We start from the raw sequence: 24,048 nt of genomic DNA, 5'->3' as shown, positions 1-24,048 counted from the left end.
GTGCTGAAAGGTAATTGCATTTTATTGAAATATTTTACCACTAATTTCACAAGTCTGAATAGCTTGGAACACTGTTGCGTTAATCAGGGAAATTATCAATTACTGCAAGAAGAGATCTTCTGAGTTCATGGTTTAGAATAAAGTTGAGAAGCATTTGTTCAGAGGGTTTAGTTCTAACACTAAATACCACTTGCGGTAGAACTTAAAAAAACGTTTTCCAACATCTTTACTGCGAAGAATACAAAGTTCACCAGAACAATTTAGTGTTTAGAATTCCATCCAGTAGATGTACAGTATCTATATGAGTTCAAGTTCAAGTTTAGTTGTCATTCAACCATACCCACGAATGCAGCCAAACAAAACAGCATCAGTCTTGAATGCCTGCAAACACAATACAGCTTGCCTTCTGCTGAGTGAACACTGGGGGGCAGCACTAATTCCAGCATGGACACCGTGCCACATCGCCTCCAATGGCTCCCCTGGGCAGCTGCAAACAGGCGATACCATGGCTTGAGGCCTTGAAATCACAACAACCAAGATCATGCAGCTTTCCCGCCATTCACCAATAAACACATGAATTCGACTTGTAACATTTCACACCACTAATACCCAACAGTTTCTTACAATCAATCATAAGAAAAGCAACTTAGATGATCGCTGGCAGTTAAACTGCACATCTCTTTCGCTCACCGTCACATCTCTGCTGCAGGCAGCACCACGGTCTGCACCAGATCTAGCTCCTTCAGTTTCTCCACCAACGAGCAACACACTGATGAGGGAGACCTGCAGTACTTTAAGTTCTTAATGTCCAGCGGGGTCTTGTGATCATAAAAAGTATGTTTAAAAAAGACAACAAAACCTTTGGTTGACCCCATAGATGCCACTGCATCTGAGTGTGCTGTCTTCTTACCGGAAGTAAGTAATAAATGAAGCTTTAAACTAGCTGTACATTTCCTGAAGTTGTGTGAGTCAAAAATGACCCAGGGAATATTATGAAATGATATTTGAACAAAAGGGTCAAGTTGAGTTTATTGTCCTATGCTTGAGTACGGTGATGTGCAGACACAATGAGAAAACTTGCTTGTAGTGGCATCATTGGCATGTAGATTCTTACAACAGTCAGAACATAAGTTATACATCAATTATGCAAAACGGTATGGTCACCTGAAGTTATATAATCCTCTGAAATAGCAAAATTGTCAAATTTAGGACAGTTTTATGATATTAAGATTGCATAGAGATTGCAGTTATTTAATATAGGATGGGTAGAAAATGTAAGGGTTAGATTTTGAACTCTAAGGTGAAAGTGCAATATATTAGCCCAGTATGTCTCCCTCTCCCTCCCAAAAGTAAAGGCTCATACATGCTGCTAGGAAAGTAAATATTGGACAGGAAACTGTGGTGATTTCACCATTTCTTTGAAATCAAATTGGATTACTAGAGTCTCAGTAAAATGTCTTACCTGAAGAATTTGCATCCCTGACTGTGCATGTTTGCCTTCAAAGTCAAAATCAAATTCATTGTCATAAACATAATTGCATGGATGCACAGGTGCAATGAAAAACTTTCTTGCAGCCCCATCATATAACTAGCATTCACAGGAAAAACATAAAGATAAATCATGCATAATTTTAACAAGTAAACACATTTAGGAGAAGGAAAAAACAAATTTTATTACAAAGTGATCATAATGTTGACAAAGTGTAGTGATCTTGATTCTGCCAGTTCAAGAACAGAACGGTGGAGCCCAAGTGGGGTGGGACTTGAGGGTTCTAAACCTATCTCCTGACCAAAGCTGTAAGAAGATGGCCTGGTCCAGGTGGTGGAGATCGTTGGTGATGTGGATTCTCACTGCTTCAATTGGACTTGAACATACAGCTATTTGACACTAAACTCAGAGTGTCACCCACCAACCAATGCTGAGTACTGGCCCTTTCTGACTTAGATACTCTGTTTCATTTTCACTCCTGTTAAAGTGTTGTCCCTTCCTCTCCAGCAGGAGAAGATGACCGTATTTTTGATACCTTAGTCAAATGATCATTCTTATTTTGAGCCACAGCGGACTAATTGGTTGTGAATGAGTCACAGCAGAATCTGAACCCATTGCTTCTCCAATGTCCTCACTTTCCAAAGGAGTTCCTTGAATTCTGACCACAAATTACCATTAACTTCCACTCCTTGGAATCTGAGGGATCTAACTGTCCAGCTGTCTTTTAAAATTTACATTCAAAGTTATAGTTTACAAAATGTACTGAATTGATAATATTGATATTAGTAAACATAGCAAGAAAACCACAAATGCAACCTGGAACGTCCCCTGCTATCACAGGTGCCGCTCCCTCACAGCACCAGAGAACCAGGCTCAATCCTGACCTCTGTTGTTGACCATGCAGAGTTTGCACATGCGGGTTTCCCTTGGGTGTTACAGTTTTCTTCAATGTTCCAAAACCTTGCAGGTTGGCAAGTTAATTCACCATTGTAAACTGCCCCTACTGTGTTGGGGAGTGATAGGAACTACAGGTAGTTGATGGGAATGTGTGGAGAATAAAAAGGGAAGGGAATAACATGGGATTGGTGCAAATGAGGGGTCAATTGCAAGGGCTCGGGCTATTTCTGTGCTGCCTGACTCTATTTTATCAGCCGAAACACCTCTGACTTCTTTGCAAGGGTTCACCACTGCCCTCTTTTGTAAATCTGTTATGTTTTCCTCACAGACCCTCACCCAGGACTCCAAGGAATCTGCAAAGGAGGACGGGAATTTGATGGATTTTGTCCACCCGAATAACCGCACCCAGTACTGCCACTGGCCCTGCCAGTGTCCAAAGCGGTTGCCCAGGTGCCCACCTGGCATTAGCCTGGTGATGGATGGCTGTGAATGCTGCAAGTCATGTGCCAAGCAGCTGAGAGAGAACTGCACGGAGGCAGACACCTGTGATTACCACAGAGGACTGTACTGCGACTATAGTGGGGATGCCCCTAGGTACGAAGTAGGAATATGTGCATGTAAGTGACATACATATTTTGGCAATTTGCACAAATTAAATGCATTTGTGAGAAGTTGAGTGACGGGGAGGGGCAAGGTTTGCTCACTCAATTAATGGATTCAAGGGAAAGGCTGTGACAACTTTAAATTACCATCTAACTTTCTAAAAGTATTCAATGAATGCCAAATGAAAGACTTGCTACATTATTGTCAATATATTAGGAATTAATTGAAGGAGAGGAAGAAGGAGGAAGATGGTGTAAATTCTGGCAGAAGAGATATTCTCATGGAGAGGTTATGTCTGGAATCTGAATACAATTAGGTCTTAGAAACACATTGGAAGGAAAAATTGACTTGATGATTAATGTTCAATAAACCACTGAAGAGACTGAAGTGACTGATGTTAGGAGAGTCAGAACAATCAAAAACCATGCATTGACCATAGAATATTCTTCACAAAAGTGGGCCATTTGGCCCATCTAGTCCTCAGAGCCTAACCTGCACTCTTCTTCGTCTAACCCTACCTTATATACATTTATATTTTGGTTATCCAACTTCTCCCTTTAATGCACGAATGCTTTTCACCTCAGCTGGTCAATTTCATCTCAACCACATCCGGAGTACTGGATGCAGTTCTGGTCTCCTTACTTGAGAAAAGATACTGTAAACACAACAAAATCTCCAGATAGTGTAAATCCAAAGCAATACACACAAAATGCTAGAGGAACTCAGCAGGCCAGGCAGCATCTATGGGAAAGTGTAGTAAACAATCGACGTTTTGGGCCGAGACCCTTCATCAGAACCGAAGACCTGAAGAAGGGTGCTAGCCCGAAATGTCGACTGTTTACTCTTTTCCATAGATAATGCCTAACTTGCTGAGTTCCTCTAGCATTTTGTGTGTGTTGCTTGAGAAAAGATATACTGGCTTTCAAGGTATTGTGAGGAGGTTCACTAGATTGATTCCAGAGATGAGAATGAGTCACCTGGGACTATACTCACTAGATTTCAGAAGAATGGGAGGGGATTTTATAAAAAATATTTAAAATGATGAAAGGGATAGATAAGACAAGAGGCAGGAAAGTTGCTTCCATTCATAGGTGAGACTAGAACAAGGGACATAGCTTCAAGATTTGGAGGAGTAGATTTAGGATGGAGATGATGAGGAACTGCTTTTGCCAGAAAGTAGTGAATCTGTAGAATTTTCTGCCCAGGGAAGCAGGAGAGGATGCCTGATTAGATGTAGTTACGACACAAACGGATTAATTTTTGCATGGAAGGAGGATTAAAGATTATGGGAAAAAGGCAGGTAGGTGAAACTGAGTCGATGGCCAGATCAGCCATGATCTTACTGAATGGCTGAGCATGCTCATGCTTAGTTCTGCGCATATTTCTTATATTCTCATGTTTTTCATGTGGTAGCAAATAGTCTGCTGGAGGAATTCAGCAGGACAAATAGCATCTGTGCATGGAAAGAAGATGTTGACATCGCAGTTCAAAAACCTGTATCAGTGGTTCTTTTTGTCTCCATCTTACTACTTCCTGTGGTCATGGCTTCTTAATCATTACTCTACTTTGGGTAAGGACGTATCTCCTGAACTCCTTTAGTAGATTTACTAGTGACAACCCCAGATTTGGGATTGGTTTCCCCATGGGTAGAAACGTTTTCTCAACAACTTTAGACACAAGAGATTCTGCAGATGTTGGAAACCTTGAGCAGCGCACACAAAATACCACAGGAACTCAGCAAGTCAGGTAGCATCTGTCGAGGGGAATAAGCTGTCAACATTTCAGGCTGGGACCCTTCTTCAGCACAAACTTTGATTGTTTTTTCCCTGCATAGGTGCTGCCAGACCAGCCGAGTTCCTCTATAATTATGTGTGTTCTATCAATTAGGCAGCTTTTAAGTTCTTTGACTTCCTTCAGGGAGGAGAAGCAAAGAAGGGCAGGTGGGAAAACAAGGGATGAACATCTCTTTTTCCAATATAGGATTAATGTATTTTGCAGGAGTTCTTTACACTGTGACTTTTGTTAAAATCTTATTAGCAACTGACTTTCTACTCCCCTTCTATGCGTCCAGATATCCATGCAGCCAGAGGCACATTGAATTGAATCTACAAATAATTGGGCTAGTTCTGGATACTTTGATCAGATAATGTGAGGGAAAAATGGAAATGTTGAGGGACAGAATGAAATATCAGTAGCAATGCGTTAGGTGTTTCCATAGCAAGAAAATGAAAGGGATTTCAGCGCCACCTATGCAGTGACAAAGGATGATGTTATTCTGGTCGTGCAAATCGAAAATAAACAATGGTAAATGCTGGAAATCTGAAATAAAATCAAGAATTGCTCCATTTAGGGAAATAGTTATGGTGTCAGGTCTGGGAAATTTGTTCAGAACTAGGAAAGAGAACTCTTACTAGTTCTCATGAAATTCTCAGAGTTGAAACATTAACTCTGTTTTTCTGCGTGGTTAGTGTTTCCAGCATTTAAGGAATGCTGGATATCTTGGCAGCAGTGCCATCCCGTGGATAAAGTAAGAATAGCAGGGATTATTATTGTTCAAATGACCTTTGAATAGTATCATGTCAAATAAACTAGCTTTTTACATATATTAGATAATATTTGAAATATGAACAAATCTTTAATATTTAATGTTTTTAGATATGGGTGGAATTGGTTGTGAACTCAATGGAGCCAGGTACTACAATGGCCAAAGTTTTCAACCCAGCTGCAAGTACAAGTGTACATGTATGAATGGTGCAATCGGCTGCGTTCCAGTGTGCAGGGAATCCCGTCCTCCACTCATCTGGTGTCAGAATCCCAAACGTATAAAAATACCAGGAAAGTGCTGCGAGCAGTGGATATGTGATGACTCAAAGCTGAGGAAGGCTGCACCTCGCCATGTGTCCATGTCAGGTAGGGCAACTTGACCGTAAAGGGCAGTTCTCATGGTCTGGAGGTCCTACAGAACCCTGTAAACTGAGCCACTGCCTGAAATGGTAAGCGAAGCACTTGCAATAATAATCTTCAAAAGGATATCAATTTAATAACTGAAAGGAGAAAGCTTGCAGATTTGTAGGACTGAGCAGTGACTCATTAGATAACTGTTTCAAACAAGCTGCCTTTGTACTTCAGGATGCATCTTTCTGTGATCCTTTGTCCCATATTCTCCTCCTCTTCTCTCCTGAGGGCTCTCCCAATGACAGACCTTGTTCAGGCCTTCATTTGTGAAGTACAACAAATTTCTCAGCACACTAATTGACAACATGAGTAGTGCTGGGGTAATTCTAGCCAAGTTGGGCATAACTGCAAACCTTGCAAGCAAGCATATCAATATCTGTTACTCGTTACTGATTAGAAATGTTAAATGAAAATAACTCCAACCAAGTGCACATGGACTAGTTTTGTCATTTATTTCTTCATTCAGGTGAGGTCAGCTAATTTATCAAAGACTTGATACTGAACCCACATCTTCCCAGTTTGTGTACCACAGTTTGAATTCATTGGACTACAGCCACTAACTTGGGATGTAAAGTCCTTGTGGTTAAAATGAAGTCAATGGCAAACGTGTGGAATATATTCCCTGTTAATTCATTCAGGCCCTATCAACTAATGCCTTTTGGAAGGTCTGGAACAATTCTTGTCAAAAGCAGATTCTGAGAATGACAGCAATGTTAGTATAACTTTATTCAACTTTAGACTGTAGGTTTGGAAATAGTGGAGGATCAATAATTGGTTTGTTTCTGCAGTGAAGTGTGAAAGAAGCAGACGTGAACATTGAAGAAGCCTATTCTCATTCAACCCCTTCTTCTGTTGCTTTGAATTTCCCATTTATCGATGTCTCCTTTAGTCACTTTGGCCTCAAATGTTGTGGAAGATTCCACAAACTCACTTTTATCTTGTTCTTCATTAGTCACCAATGATTCTTGAAGTCCTCAGTTGAGAAAATACCTTGGATTTTTCCTCTTCACTCATAAATGAATTGGGTAATTGGAGACACAAGACCCTGTAGATGCTGGAATCTGGAGCAACAAACAAAATGCTGGAAGAGCTCACTGGTGGGAGGAGGGAAGCATTGATGCAGAGTTTTGACCTGAAATTTTTAGAGTTTCACAGCCCTCACAGATGCTGCTTGACATGCTGAGTCCCTCCAGAAAAATGCTTTGTTGAACTGGGTAAAATTAAGAGCAAGAATGTGCTGTACTATTCTATGTTCTATTCTAATTAGGGATTGTGGGAAAGGGAAGGGAGTAGGGCTAACTGCGCAACTTTATCAAAACCACCGCAAGAAAAAGGCCCAAAAAGCCTCCTTCTGTAATGTATAATTCTAACCCATGAACAATTGGTGCTGAATTAGCAAAATTATTTTGTACCTCATAATGCTAAAACTAGAGGCAGTATTTCTCCAGATAAGGTACAAAACTTAGTGCTATCAATTGCACAACATTTTGACCCTAGGAGAATACTTGTTCCTAAGTTTTTGCTGATTTGGAAAGAATGGCGATTACTTGGACTAACCATTGCTTCGTCATTGTTTTAGCGTTCCAAGGGGAATCGGAAGTGTGGCACCAGAACTGCTTAGTGCAAACTACACAATGGAGTGAATGTTCCAAATCCTGTGGAATGGGGATTTCAACCAGGATTTCAAATGAAAATCGCCAGTGTAAGATAGTGAACGAAAGACGCCTTTGTTACTTAAGGCCGTGCAACGTTGACATTACCAAGCATATCAAGGTAATCTTGGTCTTTAGTACGTTTATTAAATTCTTATTCCGGGGCACTCAGGGTGACCCCCTAAAGTAAAGAAGCATACCCATCACCTTGGTGATTGGGTTCAATGTGAAAGGAGTAGGTGATCTTGACAGGGAATTAAAGTCAAGTTTGATTTCTGATTTATAATTGGATATAAAGTCTGCTTAATGTTCATCCCCTCCAAATACCAAGGGCATCAAGCGTCAACACATAGTGCTGAATCCTGGATTGCACAACCTTCTTGTGGGCTCCAAACCGTGACAGGAAGACAGCTCATGTGGCATCAGTTATAATGGAATTGTTAATTTTGTTATGCTAGACTTTTAATACTTACTTTCTCTGCTTTTGTGTGTGAAGTATGTTGTTTGCGAAGTACATAAAAATTCTCCATAATGCTTGACCTTCTAGGCAGCTCAGCTGGTCATTTAACAATGTTGGATTGTTTCCTTCAATCACAATTTGTAAGAAAATCATGAGCTTGTTTTTTGTGTCCAGTGGTAATTGGAGGAACATGATCAGAATGAAAAAAGATGGAATGTTAATGAGGATATTTGTGAGTGGAGAGAGGAGGTGCTTATTTTAACAAAACATAGCTGCCTTCAGAATGCCTCTGAAGTGAAGTGTTTGCATGTACAGAGGACAGTTGGTGACATTTCAGTGCTGTAACTTTAGTTTACTGTGTAGACATACAGAAGCTATCTTAGTTTTTCAAATGGAATAGAAAGCCTTCAGCAGTTAACTGGACATAAGTTTGCCTGTGGCACAGTTCCTAACCACTGCTTTATTGATCTAATTTTGAACTAAAAAGAGGTCATCTTGCATCCATTAATAACCTGATCTGAATATATGTGCATTCACAAACAGAAACGCAACAGAATTAAAAATCACCATACTAGAGTGTACTTGTAATACAGTAACATGCAAATATAAAAACAGAGACTCCCCAACTGTTTCCAAAGACCCATTACTTTGAGACCGACTAACCTCATCAGTTTAGTTTATAAAACATGCCGCAATGCCAGAGCAGTGGATACAGGAAATGGCCTCATGGAAAGCATTAAAATGATCTCAGGTTTGGAGTTGTGAGTAGAATGACCAAGTTGAACATTTCTTGTTTGTTCTCCTTGCAGGAGGGGAAAAAGTGCCTCAGTGTCCTGAAGCAGGTGGAACCCGTAAACTTTACCTTGTCTGGGTGTGTGAGCCAACGCACATATCGACCCAAATACTGTGGCATCTGCACAGATGACCGATGCTGCACTCCCCAGAAATCAAAGACCATTAAGGTGAATTTTGACTGCCCTGATGGTCTGGGCTTCTCCAAGAACATGATGTGGATAAACTCCTGTTTCTGCAACCTAAAGTGCAAGAAACTAAACGACATCTTTGCAGATCTGTTGTATTATCCTGACTACTCTGAAATCGCAAACTAAGTGCTAAAAAGTACATCCTTTTGACTAACTGCTGACGAGAATGGCAAGAATACTGGAGAATAAGTACGATTTTGGCCTGAAGTAACAATGCAAATCATGTACCTGTCATCAATTGCCAGAAAGATACATGTTCCGTATCTCAGCTTTGAGGAATTATCATTTTTTGACAAAATAAAATAAATTTATTTAGTGAATTAAAATATTCAATAGAATATTAAAAGCTATTATTTACTGAGGTGTTGGAAGTTCAGTCAGTCGATACTACTTTTCATGACAGTACCGAAAATGTGCATTCCACCATTTAGAGTGATAATTAGATAGCTGGTGTTTTAAAGCCTCTTTTTCAGGTTTTCTCATTTGATACCAATCTGAGTATCACAAAAAGATACAAAAGTCAGGGGAAAAAAATTCAAGCATCATCAAAGCAACTTCATTCCTTTTACATTGAATTTAAACTGATTTGTTTTCTTCTTGTCAAACAAAAGATTAAGATCCAATGGCAATATTAGTTTCCAATAGTGTTTTTTGTGGTTTGCTCATTCCACCTCTGTCTCCAAGGTATCATGTGTTTCAAGCAGCACTCTAACGTAGCTGCAGCAAATCTAAGACACACGCAAAAATCTGTTAGCATGCGGCATGCGGTGCTATCTCTTGATTCTTTACAACCCACCCATAAAAAATGCATAATTATCTTTACTGCCAAACGAAGCAGCAAATATTTTTAACAACATAAGAACAGTGAAACATTTTCACAGTAAACTTCTCAAACTGGTTTGGTACCAGCTGGATGGTTGCAAGAACACAGGACACTGGATAATACACTTTGAAATCCTCGCAAACCTGATATATACATCAGCATTTGGATGGTAAATGGTTAGAATAACAATACTCCTTAGATTAATAATAATAATTTTAATAGGTTTTCTAAAGTGCTTCATTTATTTCTAGCTGTCGGCTATACTTTTATTAATATTAAAACAACTGATATACATAAAAAAGGACATTACTTTTCCTTCAAAAAAGCTCATAATCATTTTTTTATTCAGTAATCAGCGATACTGTATGCATTAAATTACCACGGCACACAAGCTTTCAGAAGAATATCGCCATTTGGGCATACAGTATCTAAAATGTTTGCCACACCTGCTGTAGTGTGCACTCCAGCTTGCCACTTCACTGAGAGAACGATGGACAAGAACGCTGTAGAAGTGCTATTTCTCTTGTGAAAAATCCAACCTTTAGGACATCAAAGACCATATTCTACTACTCTGTAGAAGTCCAAAGATAGTCCCAGAGAAATATATGCCTCAACACTTAAATACAAATTTTCCTATTATTGCGGTCTGCAAATTGAATTATCTCAGATAAAGCGACTGCACTTTAAAAGTACTCCATTGACTGTTGATTATTTGAGATCCTCCAAAGTACTAAAATGTACTGTGCAATTGCAATTATTTGTAAGAGGACAAAGAAATTATCTCGATGTCCCTGCCAACATTCTTCCCTCAATCAACATAAAAATATCCCAGTATTATTTGGCCGCTCATTTCATTGCCATGCATTCAACAGTGTGGTGTACCTTGCTGTCACATTCATCTCTGTAATACATTCAATGTCTAGTATTAATTGGTCCTGATTCTGAGTCACAGCCTAAAACATCAATTACTCCTCTCCCTCCACAGATGCTGCTTGAACCTGCTGAGTTATTCCAGCAGTTTACATTTTCTTACACGCAGTCTCTTGTAACTTCATTAATTTGTAGATGTTTACAAATAACTTATAAAAGCATTTATTGAAGCATCCAAAAACCTATCCTCTCTAGTTCACATAGATCAGTTGATTCAAGCTCACCATCTCATCCTCAAGGACAATTAAAGGAAATTGCACATTAGCCTTGTCATTGACATGTAGAGTTGTTTAGGACTTTAATGATTTATGGGAGTCTGCCTGACACATTGTCACAGTGAACTGTCACTGAAAGTAAGAAGTAACTTCTTCCTTTCCTGACATTTTTTAAATCAGCTGTCTTAACTTTATGAAAATTTGTCATATGTTGACAGGTTTTCTCAAGTCGAACAAAAGGATAAAGTCATCAAGCCATTTGATGCATGTCCTGGTTGATATTGTTTCAGGATCAGCCACAACTTTGTAATCATCAATTTGAAAAGTGAAAGGAAAACGGAGGCAGAATAAATATTGTCAATGTACCATGAATTGTGCTTGTGAATCATATAGAGTACAGGATGGAAATGTTTCAAGAGAGTTATGGAGATCTTACTGTTACTGACGTAGTCACTACGAAACAAAGAATGAAAAAAGACAAGTGTAAGAGCTTCATTTGTGACATCTGACAGGCAGGGAGTGGGAAGAAATGGGTTATATCACTTACTGCAATACTCACATCACAAAGCACTTCTTCCCTTGAAATGAAAATTTCTTGAACTAGTTATCTATTACCTGGCCAAACCAATCCATTATCAGGGTTGTTCTTGTGTGAGGTCAAAGACAGTATGGAATAATAAATAATTGAAATGCATAAGGTTGAAGCTGTGTCTCCTGTAAAAGAATAGTGATGTACATTGCAATTCTGACAGCAGAGGTATTATATGCACACAATTTTAATTTGTAAAAAAAATTAGTCAGGTTTCATGTCACATGCACAGGCGTAATGAAAAACTTGACAGTTGCACAGCATCATGTAAGAAGAAAATCACAAGAAAAACAAACAAAGACAAATTTTAGAAGAAAACAATAGAGCAAAAGAAAGTCAATTTTAGTGCAACGTGATCAAAGTGTTGCTAAACTCTAGTGATCTTATGGTAGTTGTTCAGAAACCAAATGGTTGATGGAAAGTAGCTATTTTCAGACTTCAAACACGAGGAAATCTGCAGATGCTGGAAATTCAAACAACACACACAAAATGCTGGTGGAACACAGCAGGCCAGGCAGCATCTATAAGAAGAAGCACTCGATGTCTTGGACATCGACAGTGCTTCTCCTTATAGATGCTGCTTGGCCTGCTGTGTTCCACCAGCATTTTGTGTGTATTTTCAAACATGGTAGTGTGGGAATTCACGCTTCTGCACCTTTGACAATAAGGTATAGGAGCAGAACTAGGACATTTGGATCATTGACTATGCTCTGCCATTTCATCGAGGCTGATCCATATTCTCTTGCAGCCCCAATCTCTTGCCTTCTCCCCATATCCCTTCATGCCCTGATCAACCTCTGTCTTAAATATACTTGACCTCCACAGCTGCCGCTGACTAAGAATTCCACAGATTCATCACCCTCTCGCTAAAGAAATTCCATCTTATCTCTACTCTAAAAGGACGCCCCTCTATTCTGAGACTGTGTCTTCTGGTCTTATACTCTCACACCATGGGAAATATCCTCTCCACATCCACTCTATCAAGGCCTTTCACGCCATTCAATAGGTTTCAATGAGATCACCCCTCATTCTTCATATACTTAAGGCAGAGGTTGATAGATTCTTGATTGGTCAGGGCATGAAGGGATACAGGGAGAAGGCAGGAGATTAGGACTGAGAGCGAAAATGGATCAGCCATGATGAAATGACAGAGCAGAGTCAATGGGCCAAATGTTCTAGTTCTGCTCCTATATCTTACAGTCTCATGGTCTAAGATGTGCATTCTTCTGAATTCCAGTGAATATAGGCCCAGAACCATCAAGCACTCTTCATGTGACAAGCCATTCAATCCTGGAATCATTTTTGTGAACCTCCTTTGAACCCTCTCCAGTGTCAGCACATCCTTTCTAAGGGGCCCAAAGCAGCTAATAATACGCCAAGTGAGGCCTCATCAGTCCTTTATAAAGCTTCAACATTACATCTTTGCTTTTATATTCCAGTCCCCTTGAAATGAATGCTAACATCACATTTGCCTTCCTCACCACCAACTTATGGTAACTGCAAGCAGGTTGCATGGTTCGAATGGTGGGGATCATTGATGATGGATATTGCCTTCCTGAGGCAACGTGCCCCTGTAGATGCCACCTGTGATGTATTGGGCAGGATCTACTTCTCTCTGCAGCTTCCTATATTCCTGCAAGCCCGAATTTGCAGTACCAGAGCCTGATACAAGCAGTCATGATAACTTCAACAGCACATCTGTAGAAGCTTGTTAAACAAAGATAATTGGAAATATTGTAATACACCTGAGCTATGGGTGAAAGTTTTAAATTGTGGTGTTTCTTCCATTCCCCAATGTTAACTTCTCCTTATAGACAATAAGAATAAGTTGCCTTGCTCAAAATGAAATATGTACAATTTATCAGGAATGCATTACAGGAAAGCTTTAGTAACAAAAATGTATTTAAATCTACAGTATGAGTTCTTATGATACTAAAAATGAATAAGAACAGAGATGAGGAAAAGAAACTTGGGTCATTTGGTCATACTCGTCCCACCATTAGATCTAATCATGATATTTCATCTAACAGACTTACTTCATAGTCACAATTATAACATGGAAACGTTCTTTAGGCAAATTCATCCATGCCAACCAAGTGCCCTCCAAGCTATTCCGATTTGCTTGCATTAGCCCATATCCCTCTAAACCTTTCCTGATTTTCAACCTGCCCAAGTATCTTTTAGATATAATTGTACCTACCCCTACCACTCAGAGCACCCAGAAGAAGTCCACGTGGTTATGGAGAGAACATACAAACTCAGGGGACAGGGGTCTTTCCTTGATGTCCATTTGTGGCACCAAATCGTGCAAAGAAATCAGTCAGCCCATCAGGAAGGGAGTTGCCTCTGCCATTTGTATACCTTGCCACATGCGCCATCTGTCCCTAGTGTCACAATGTTGACATGATAATCGTAGGTAGCCGGCTCCCTGAATACGCTCCAGTCCGTGCTTTCAAAACAGTCCTGCAGCACTGAGGTGGCACCTTCTGCCCAGGTCCTGATGATCCTGCAAATGGATTGGATTCGTTTAACCAGTGGTCTGTATGCAGGGAGTAGCAAAATGGATATGTGGTCTTAGGTGATGGTGGGGTGGGGTTTGTGAGTGGCGTGATTGAAGTCACCAGCAACAATGAAGGAACCATCGGAACAAGTGCCTTTGAAGTCACAAATGACACCGTAGTTTCCCCCCAGCACTGACGTTGGATGGGGGGGATGTGGGGAGATGTAAACAGCAATTATCACAATGGCAGTAACTCCCTCGGTAAGCAGAAGGGCCTACACTTCACCAGTAAAAACTCTATCAGCGGTGAGCAGTGGACCATTACTACCAAGGCATTCATACTCCAGTACTCATTATGTAGACACACAGACCTCCTCTGGTGGTCTTCAAGGTTGAAAGTAAATTTATAATCAAAATACATATATGTCACCATATACAACCCTGAGATTCATTTACATGTGGGCATACTCAAACCAATAATGGAATAATAACCTTAATAGAATTGATAAAAATCTACACCAACTGGGCATTCAACCAGTATGCAAAAAAGAACAAACTGTGCAAGTACAAAAAGAAATAATGTTAAATAAATTAGCAATAAATATCAACAACATGAGATGAGGAGTCCTCGAAAGTCAATCGATAGGTTGTGGGAATATTCCAGTGATGGGGTGAATGAAGTTATCCCCACTAGTTCACAAGCCAAATGGTTGAGGGGTAATTACTGCTCCTGAACCTGGTGGTATGAGCCCTGAGGCTCCTATACCTTCCTCGTGATAACATGACCTGGTTAGAGGAATGTCTCTGATGATGGATGCTGTTTTCCTGCAACAACGCTCTGTGGAGATGTGCTCAATGGTTGGAAGGGCTTTACCTGTGATGGACTGGGCCATATCCACTAATTTTTGAAGGATTGCCATTCAAGGGAAATTTCCATACCAGGCTGTGATGCAGCTAGCCAACATACTTTCCTTCACATGTCAATAGAAGTTTGTCAAAGTCTTAGATCTCATGGCAAATATTTGCAAAGTTGTAAATAGAGGAGCTCCAGTACTTTCTTTGTAATCACACTTATGTGCTGGGCCTAGGAAAGGTCCTCTGAAATGATAACACTGAGGAATTTAAAGTTGTGGCAGGGCTTGCATAAGAACATAAAAATTAGGAGCTGGAGTAGGCCATTTGGCCTGTCAAGCCTGCTCCACCATTCAATAAGATCATGGCTGATCTGGCCATAGGCTCATCTCCCGCTACCTGCTTTTACCCCATTGCCTTTAATTCTACTACAATGCAAAAATCTATCCAACCTGGTCTTAAGTTTATTTACTGAAGTAGCCTCCACTGCTTCATTGGGCAGAGAATTCCACAGATACACCAATCTCTGGTAAAAGCAGTTCCCTCGCATCTCCATCCTAAATCTATTCCCCTGACTCAACGCTATGTCCTCTAGTTCTAGTCTCACCTACCAGTGGAACAACATTCCTGCCCATTTCATCTATTCCTTTCATAATTATATATGTTTCTATGAGATTTCCTCTCATTCTTTTGAATTCCAGTGAGTACAGTCCCAGGCAACTCAATCTCTCCTCACAGTCTAACTCTCTGGAATCAACCTGGTGAACCTCCTCTGCACCGTCTCCAAAGCCACTATATCCTTCCTCAAGTAAGGATACCAGAATTGCATGCAGTACTCCAGGTGCCGGCTGGTGGTGCAGTGACATCAGCGCCGGACTCTGGAGCAAAGGTTCCTGAGTTCGAATCCAGTTGGGCCGCTCCCAGACACGTTTTCCATCTGTGCTAGCTTGAGTGTCAATCTCGCAACTCAGCCTCGTTTAAAAAAAACTGCACTGTGAGAAGGACGTGGGGGACCACTCACAGAATCTTTACTCCAAGACAACCACTTTGAAAAATGTGGTCTGCGAGGCTCTGGCAGAGTATGGCACACAAAGAGCATGACCTCTCTGCTCTTAAATTGAATCCCTCCAGCAATGAAGGCCAACATATTTGCCTTCTTGATAACCTGCTGCATCTGCAAACCAACCTTTTGTGATTCATACTCTCAAGTCCCTCTGCACAGCAGCATGCTGCAATTTTTTTTTTACCATTTAAATAATCTGCTCTTTTGTTTTTCCTTCCAAAGTGGAAGACCTCACATTCACCAACATGGTACTCCACCTGCCAGACGCCTGCTTGGCCTATCTATATCTGATTTTCTGAGGACACACTCCTTTCTCCCCAGAGAGCACAATATTTTTGTCCACCCAGAAAACATCAGGCTTTCCAGCAAGATGGCTGAGTCTGGAGTGGTGCCCTGGAGCCACGATTTTGTCAGGGCAACTGTGCAGCAGTCCTTCACCTCCTACTGGTCCAGGGACAGATACAGGTAATCCATCTTATTTTCCAGCTATTGGACGTTAGTGAATAACATCATTGGGAGTGTGGGCCACTAAGTCCAATTGACTAGTTCACCCTGGACTGCTTATGATCTAATATTTTAGATTCACCTATCACCTTGTCAAAGATCTTGCTAAATCCACATAGATGTCTACGATTCTACCCTCACCCATCTTCATTTCTTCAAAAAACAGCCTGTACTGCCCAATTACACCTCGTGACCAATTAACCCACACATATTTGGAATGTGAAGGGAAACCTGAGCACTCAGAAGAAACCCATGCGGTCATGGGGTAGAATGTACATACTCCTTAGTGTTACGAAACCCCATAACCAGGTAACTTACCAGCAAAGATAGCGGGATCAGCTGCGTCGGATGCTACTATTTTCAAACGTTTTATTCAAAAAGGGCACAAACGTATGGTTAATACAAAACCTTCAGATCATATACATCGTCAAAACTCAATCTAAAACACCGGTGTAATAATAATCAATCAGAGATAAGCTCTATAGTTGTCTAGGGGGTAATACTGAGTCCAATTGAAATATAAAGAGTCATTCAGAAGTTTGCAGGCTTTTCCCTTTTGGGAACCGCTGGGGTTTTCACGTTGTAGAGAGAAAGAGATGATTTAGAAAGGATAAACACTTGCCCGTTGTCTTTACAGAGCAAATCCTTGGAATCAGGGAAGCAGGCTTCCCCGTTGTTAGTTAAAAGCAGTCTTCCGTTGGTTCCAGCCACAGATTCAACATTTGGAATCTAACGCACGTGGCTTCCTTCAAGATGGCTTCCCGCTCCCACGGGAATCGGTATCGTGCTTCCTTGGTGCGTCTGAGGGTTCCCCCCCCCCCCCCCCCAGACCCTCCTTTATACTTCTTCACGGGATCGCAGGTGTCAATCAGGTTGCAGGTAATGCGATCTCTCTCTCAACCAGCCCACTTTGCCCGAGGGCTTTTCACGTGGTCTCCATGAGACAATAGTCAATGTCGCCTTTATTCTGCTCCTTGGGAGAACGTGGTCTTCCGCACGTCTCTCTCTCTCTCTCTCTCCCATTTTCCCGTGTCTATTCAGCACTTCTCTTTCTCTCTTGGGTCAGTTGACCCCCCCCCCCCCCCCCTCGGCTAGGGCTCTTGCGATTCTCACAAAGGAGGGGGCCGAGGTCATAACATTAGAGTCAGCTGCAGAATTGAACCCAGATTGCTGGCGCTGCAATAGCATTTCTTAACTGCTCCTCAACCTTGTTGCCCCCATGTTGGAGACAATTTTCCTTTCATGAACTTATGTTGACTATTCCAGTTAGTCCACCATGCCATTCTAAATTCTGGCAGACCTTTCTCACAGTATTCCCCCCATATAGTTAGACCTATTCAGCTCCTGATTGATGATACATTGATGTAGAAACTAATTTTAGAGAATGAAACCAAAACAAATCCTTTAATCAAAGTCAATGTTTTGTGGATGTGGTACTAAAAACACTTTTTAGTTGAGACTGCAGATTTATCATGCTGCCTGTTGATAGTCCCTACCTGTATTTAGATAAAATCCCATTGTGACAGATGTGTACAGCAAAATGTGTACCCTTGAAATGGGAGAAGTCATTGAAACAGCTTAAGATGAATGGAAATGATCCAATAATTGTTCCAAACACCTTTTGAGTTTACAACACCTAGGCTTAAATTCTGACAACTAATTTTCTTTATGCCAAATACCAATGGCAAAAAGTAACACCAAATCCATTTCATAATAGCCGTCAACCTGCTTCTTGGGTGATAAAAAGCTGCTCTAGCCAACAGTTATAGCATTTTAAGTGAAACGTGACTACAATTTTATTTCAAGTAATATTGCAGATTATTTACCCTTTCAAAGACAACATGGTTTCAGTGTCAATTTCTCGTGTGTGTCACCAGTCCTCTTATACAATATTCTTTTTGGAGCATTGGAAGTGTCCGAAGTTAATCATCAGTCACTCATACATTTATACAACATGGAAACAGGCTTTACAACCCAACCTGTCCACAAAGATCAAGATGCCTGGCTGAGCTAGTCCCATTTGCCTGCATTTGACCTATTGCCCTCTAAAGCTCTCATGTATCTGACTGTATCCACCTCAACCACTTCCTCTGAAAGCATTTTCAATGTACCCACCACCCTCTGCATTAAAAATCTATCCAAGTATCCTTAACCCTCACTACCTCAGGGTGAAGTAGCAACACCTTGTATTCAACCTGATGGCATGAATACTGATTTCTCTGTTTAAAAAAAACTTCCTGCCCACTCCCCTCTTCTATGCCCCACTCTGACCTCTTAACCTCTCAACTGCTTATCACTTCCTCCAGTATCCCTCCTCTTATGGTCCACTCTCCTCTCGTACCAGATTCATTTATCTCTAACCCTTTACCTTTCCACCTCATCTGGCTTCACCCATCACCTTTTAGCTATCCTCTGGGTATCTGAGGTATTTATTTTACCAGATGTGCCACCTCAACTTGATCAAGCTCCTTTGGTACCTTTCAAATTTTGGTAAGGCTGCCCACCAACTCGTATTTTTCTTTTAGTATAATCAGAATCAACTTCACATCACTTCAGTAACTGTAGGAGTCTAGAGTAGATAGTAACAGCATTCTTAAACCATGCTTGGATTTATTTCCATGTGTACTGACTAACATTGATGTTAGCAGGGTCCCCAACTTAAAACTAAAATCTTATGCAGAATGTATACTCCAGACAACTTGAATTCAATGAAGTGTATAGCATTCATAGTGAAGATTTATTTTGTTGTTTTTCACCAAACAGATAATGTAGAAATCCTGATATCTTGCTGATAAGTAGATGTCACTTAAAACCCAATTGAGCTCAGTCAGAATTATGATTTCATCAACCCCTGATATGTTGAAGCTTGCTTTTCACAATCCAATCTGAACGCATTATTCCAAAGTCATCAACAAATGCTATAAATCATTTCTGGATTATTCAAAATCTATTTATAACTCAGAAAACAGCAAAGAAAGAATATTAGAATTTAAAAATCATAGAAAATAAATTTCAGTTTTAAGAATTTAATTTCAAAATAAATACACATGTGCAAGTCATTGTCAGTTTAACTATTCAAAATCGTTCCAGGCTGCCCTTTGTGAAATCAAAAAGGATCACAATCTTTCAAGCCAAAATCTGTTTATAAATTGTACATACCAATATAGATGGTGACAAAAAAAGCTAGAAAACCATTTTAATTCAATATAGATAGCAAATACAGCCCCAGAAACTACAAGGTCAGAAACAGCATTTCATACCTGATAATGCCTTCAAACTTCAATGATGCAAATAGAGGTGAAAGGATACCGTACTTGCCACCCAAAATTTCAGCAGTTAATACCCAATTTAAAGACTGAACAATAACATTACTAAATATGATGAGACCCATCTATCTTGTAGCTAAAAGTGAAACGCCAAAACCAATGAATAATAATTGTAATTTATCTTTGATATCACTACACTTTAAAATTAACATTCTGCAGCACTTATTCCCTTCTTCCCCCCCCCCCCAAGAGTTTCACCACTTTGGTGCAATGCTGTTGGAATTCAGTAATACTACTTCCAGCTAAGCTTGCTGTTAGAACCAAACATACTATGCAAAAGAAAGTGTATAGTTCTGTGAATAGAATGAACAACCTTCCTCAACGCAAGTGTTTAAACAGGCCTCTAGTATGTTCTTTTTATGACACAAGTAGTCACACTAGGCTGACTTAGATACAACTTAGATCACATAAAATGGTAAAATTTAGTTGAAGAGCAGTAGTACAGGAAAAAGTGTGCATTTAAAGAACATACATATCTAATTAAGTAACTGTTTAGTGTTTAAATGACAATTTCACACCTTTGTATTGTTTCTTCTACTCTTACATTCAACTTTCACATTGATGGACACAATGCTTTTGTATGGACAACATATCCATAGATTGCCAATGTTGGAACCTTAAAACAAATAAAATGGAAGTCTAAAAATGACACAGGTCACATCACTGAAGAGGAATATTATCAAAATGAAATGTTAGCCATTTTCTTCAGAATTTTTAATACAATTTTAGGCATGAAATTTTACAGCATGTTAAGTGAGCCTTTTGGCTAATAAGCTTCATGTAATATGCATAACCTGCTGTGCTTAGAAAACAGGATCATAAGTAGCAGGGAAAGCATGATACATTTCTGGGCAAATAAATGCAAGTATTGTATAACATTTTCAGGTTATATCATTTATCTTGGCATTCCTATTTGTCCACAGATTTTAGGATACTGTAAACTGAAACATGCTCAGAAAAAAATTCCAGTTGAAGAAAAACCTTGGAATATGAAAATATACACCATATTACTGAGCACTCAATCAGAATTCATATTTTGGCTGCAACTTTTAGAACTCAAAGCATCAAAAATTTGCTAGAAATCACAATGTCATTCAAAAGGATTCTTGCAAGGGAATCGAAAAGTACAAAGTTACTGTAATACAAACTCTTTAGAATAATCTGAAACTATGAAGTAATATTCTAAACACAATTTTTTTTAAAAAATCAAAATTTTACTTGCCTAGTTACAAATATAAGCAGACTAAAGGCAAGTTTGCAGCAGGAAGTAACAGCATCATTAAAAAAGCAATGTTTATATTTAGGGCTTAAAAAGCAACAGCACATCAAAGTGGAAAGTCAACAGACAATTAAAGTTTTACAAAAAGTTACAGCACCTAAGATTTAACATTTCTTAATTAAGATATTAATTGAACTATATACACATCTTAACATTTAACTTCTTCACATGACATGAGACTAATGGGCATGTTTGGAGAATAGTTACCCAGAATGCACTGCTTTCAAAGAAAGTTTGATTTTGTTATATCATGCAATTTTGGAACCCTGGTATTCAAATATGGCACCAATTGAAATGTCCCAAACAGGAAAGTATGCACAAAAGTTTTAATTTCTACATTTTTTCCACATGCCCTCTACAACGTGCCCATTGAATGCATTGAGGGTAACTTTATAACACATTCAGTTTTTTTTAGGGTGGTAGTGAGAAAGGCTTCAACATGAAATCTCTGTCGACTGAGGGCCAGAGTGTTCGACACTTCCCACATTAGCATTTGGGTTTGCATTAGCATTTGTGTTATGGTGCAGTCCACCCGTGGGATGAGTATAAAACTTCGCAGCCTCGCCAGTGTGAGTTCGGCTTCTGTTACCCTCTCCAGATGTTACACTGGATCCTGATGCTGAACGGGATCTCATTAGTCGGGTCATGCTGGCTGCAGGCACTATTAATTGGCGACAGCAAAGAAATAGCATTAGGTATATTACAGTACAGCACTGTTGTACCATATGGAAAAGGCATATTCATTCTACTTACTATAGCCCATTCCTTGCACAAAATACTTCAGAGCTTCTGTAAGTTTTGCTGGCTGTGAGAGAGTAAATTATGTATTTAAAAAATAATCCATCATGATCATAGATTGAATATTTCCATAATGCTGCCAAGTTTAAATTTCGGGGACAGGGTGTGAATCTGAATACTTTAGCACCGAGGACATGTTTCTAGAAATAACAGTACTAAAAAATGAATGCAAACAGATCATTATATGCCAAAAACCTGACATGAATCATTGGCCTCCCTTCTATTGCACACAGCTAAGCCGGGGTCCTATTTGAGTGCACAGCTGTGCATGGCACTTTATTGTGGCAAAGAAGCTGTGATAACATTTTCTTTGCTACAGAAAAGTGCCAGTACCAAGCTGAGTGGAACAAAACACCGAGGCAAGGTACAGAGACTGCATCAAGATTAAATAGGCTGGTGTTTACAGTGCCACCGCTCAATGAGGAGGTGCAGGGCTCAGAAGTGCTTCTTGAATGCAGTGAGAGTGAACCACTGTTCAGGAAGCAATGCGTTGACATACTGAACTAAGTCTTTCTATTAGCTCCTGTTCGACACATTGGGAATCGCATACAAGAAAGGGTGTACTGGTATTGTTAAGGTTACAGAAGAGGATCACGAGAGCAATCCTTTAATGAAAGGGTTAACGTATAAGGGGCATTTGATGGCTCCGGGCCTGTACTTGCTGGAGTTTAGTAGAATGATTAGGGGGAAAAAAAAAAATCACATCAAAACTACAGAATATTGAAAGGCCTAGATAGAGTAGAAACGCAAAAGGAAGTTTCCAATAGTGAAAGAGTCGAGGACAAGGCGGCACAGCCTCAGAATGGAACTATGTCAGTTTAGAACAGAGATTGAGGGATTTCTTAAGCCAGAGAGAGGATGGTGAATCTGTGGCATTCATTGCCAAGGGCAGCTGTTGAAGCCAAGTCATTCAGTACATTTAAAGTGGAGATTGATAGGTTCCTGATTAGTAAGGGCATCAAAAGGTACAGGAAGGAACAGGAAAATGGTGGTGAGAGAGAAAATAAATCAGCCTTGATTGAATAGCAGAACAGAACTGGAGGGCCCAAATGGCCTAATTTTGCTCCTATGTCTTATGCTGTCTCACCCTTCCATTTGGCTACACCCCTGAGATTTCTCTATGGTAAAAATATCAATGGTGGCCACTGCCCCACAAATTGCAGCCCAAGTCCTCAATCTGAGCAGCACCAGTCACCTCAAGATACCCAATACAACCAGTCCTCAAGAAGTAGTTCTGTAGAATTTAAGTGAACCACTAAGGAATCAAACCATGTGGCAATGAGGGCATCATTTAATTACTGCAGGAGCATGTAAGAGCAGGGGTCCAAGCTGGGCTCCCAGCATATTAATGCACTACTAAAACAGGTATCTTTTTAAAATACGAGTATACATCTCCATCTAAACGTTCAAATTCCAGGACTAAGAATACTGTAATAAATCAACACTCTGCATGGTTGTGCTAAGTAAGAGTATTAATGCACTTGCAACTATCCATTTTTCTCCCTTGGAGAAAACAAGGATGCAAATCCATAATGAGTGCAACCCTATGGAGGGGGCAAAGCAGCAAAATGTTTGTAACCCAGGCAACAAAGGTTATAGGGAGAAGGCCAGGAACCGGGGTTGAGGAGATTAAAAAAAAGGATCAGCCATGATTGAATGGCAGCACAGACTCGATAAGCCAGATGACTTAATTCTGCTCCTATGTCTCATGGTCTAATTGGCAAGTCACAAACGTGGCTGCGAAGTGAGCTGCCATATGGATTTTCTGACTGCTGTCCTGCAACAGCTAGCAAATCCATTCCACCAAACACTTATTCCTATGTTTAAGCTGTACACAAGTTGAGAGTTTGTAAGCTGAGAGAACAGATATTAGAGCAATTATGGGTAAACACTTATTTTACAGAGAATTGCAAACACACCTGAACAACTTGTGGCAGTCCTCCACAATCAGACATCTATTTTAAATAAAGAAAATAGTTAAGTCAAAATGGCACACTAAAATTAATGGCCTATATAGCTCAATTAGGTTACATTATTACTGAATTATGACAAGAGCTGGATTTGTCAGTGAAAATCTGTACATTTGCTTAATTTGCCAGTCCTGGAAAATCCTATAATCTAATATTTTGC

At 40.0% G+C, this 24,048-nt stretch overlaps 2 protein-coding genes across 3 annotated transcripts in view; one reads left to right on the top strand and one right to left on the bottom strand.

Annotated features, from left to right (window-relative positions):
* LOC140729113 (CCN family member 4-like) overlaps positions 1–9,392 on the top strand; it is a 47,728-nt gene extending 38,336 nt beyond the window's left edge. The window contains exons 2-5 of the mRNA XM_073048528.1: positions 2,715–3,003; positions 5,645–5,899; positions 7,524–7,717; positions 8,866–9,392. Coding sequence (XP_072904629.1) covers positions 2,715–3,003; positions 5,645–5,899; positions 7,524–7,717; positions 8,866–9,165 — 1,038 coding nt within the window. The 3' untranslated portion in view covers positions 9,166–9,392. The remainder of the gene's footprint in view (positions 1–2,714; positions 3,004–5,644; positions 5,900–7,523; positions 7,718–8,865) is intronic.
* A 10,133-nt stretch (positions 9,393–19,525) lies between these two features.
* LOC140729104 (protein NDRG1-like) overlaps positions 19,526–24,048 on the bottom strand; it is a 76,337-nt gene continuing 71,814 nt past the window's right edge. For both annotated transcript variants that reach the window (XM_073048507.1, XM_073048517.1), the window contains 3 exons: positions 23,838–23,873; positions 21,874–21,925; positions 19,526–21,781 (listed from right to left, as the gene is read on the bottom strand). In XM_073048507.1, coding sequence (XP_072904608.1) covers positions 21,555–21,781; positions 21,874–21,925; positions 23,838–23,873 — 315 coding nt within the window. In that variant the 3' untranslated portion in view covers positions 19,526–21,554. The remainder of the gene's footprint in view (positions 21,782–21,873; positions 21,926–23,837; positions 23,874–24,048) is intronic.

This window comes from Hemitrygon akajei, chromosome 1 (genome assembly GCF_048418815.1).
Source record: "Hemitrygon akajei chromosome 1, sHemAka1.3, whole genome shotgun sequence".
Classification (NCBI taxonomy): Eukaryota; Metazoa; Chordata; class Chondrichthyes; order Myliobatiformes; family Dasyatidae; genus Hemitrygon; species Hemitrygon akajei.
Note: the sequence above shows the minus strand (reverse complement) of the source record. Positions and strands in the feature narration are given on the sequence as shown.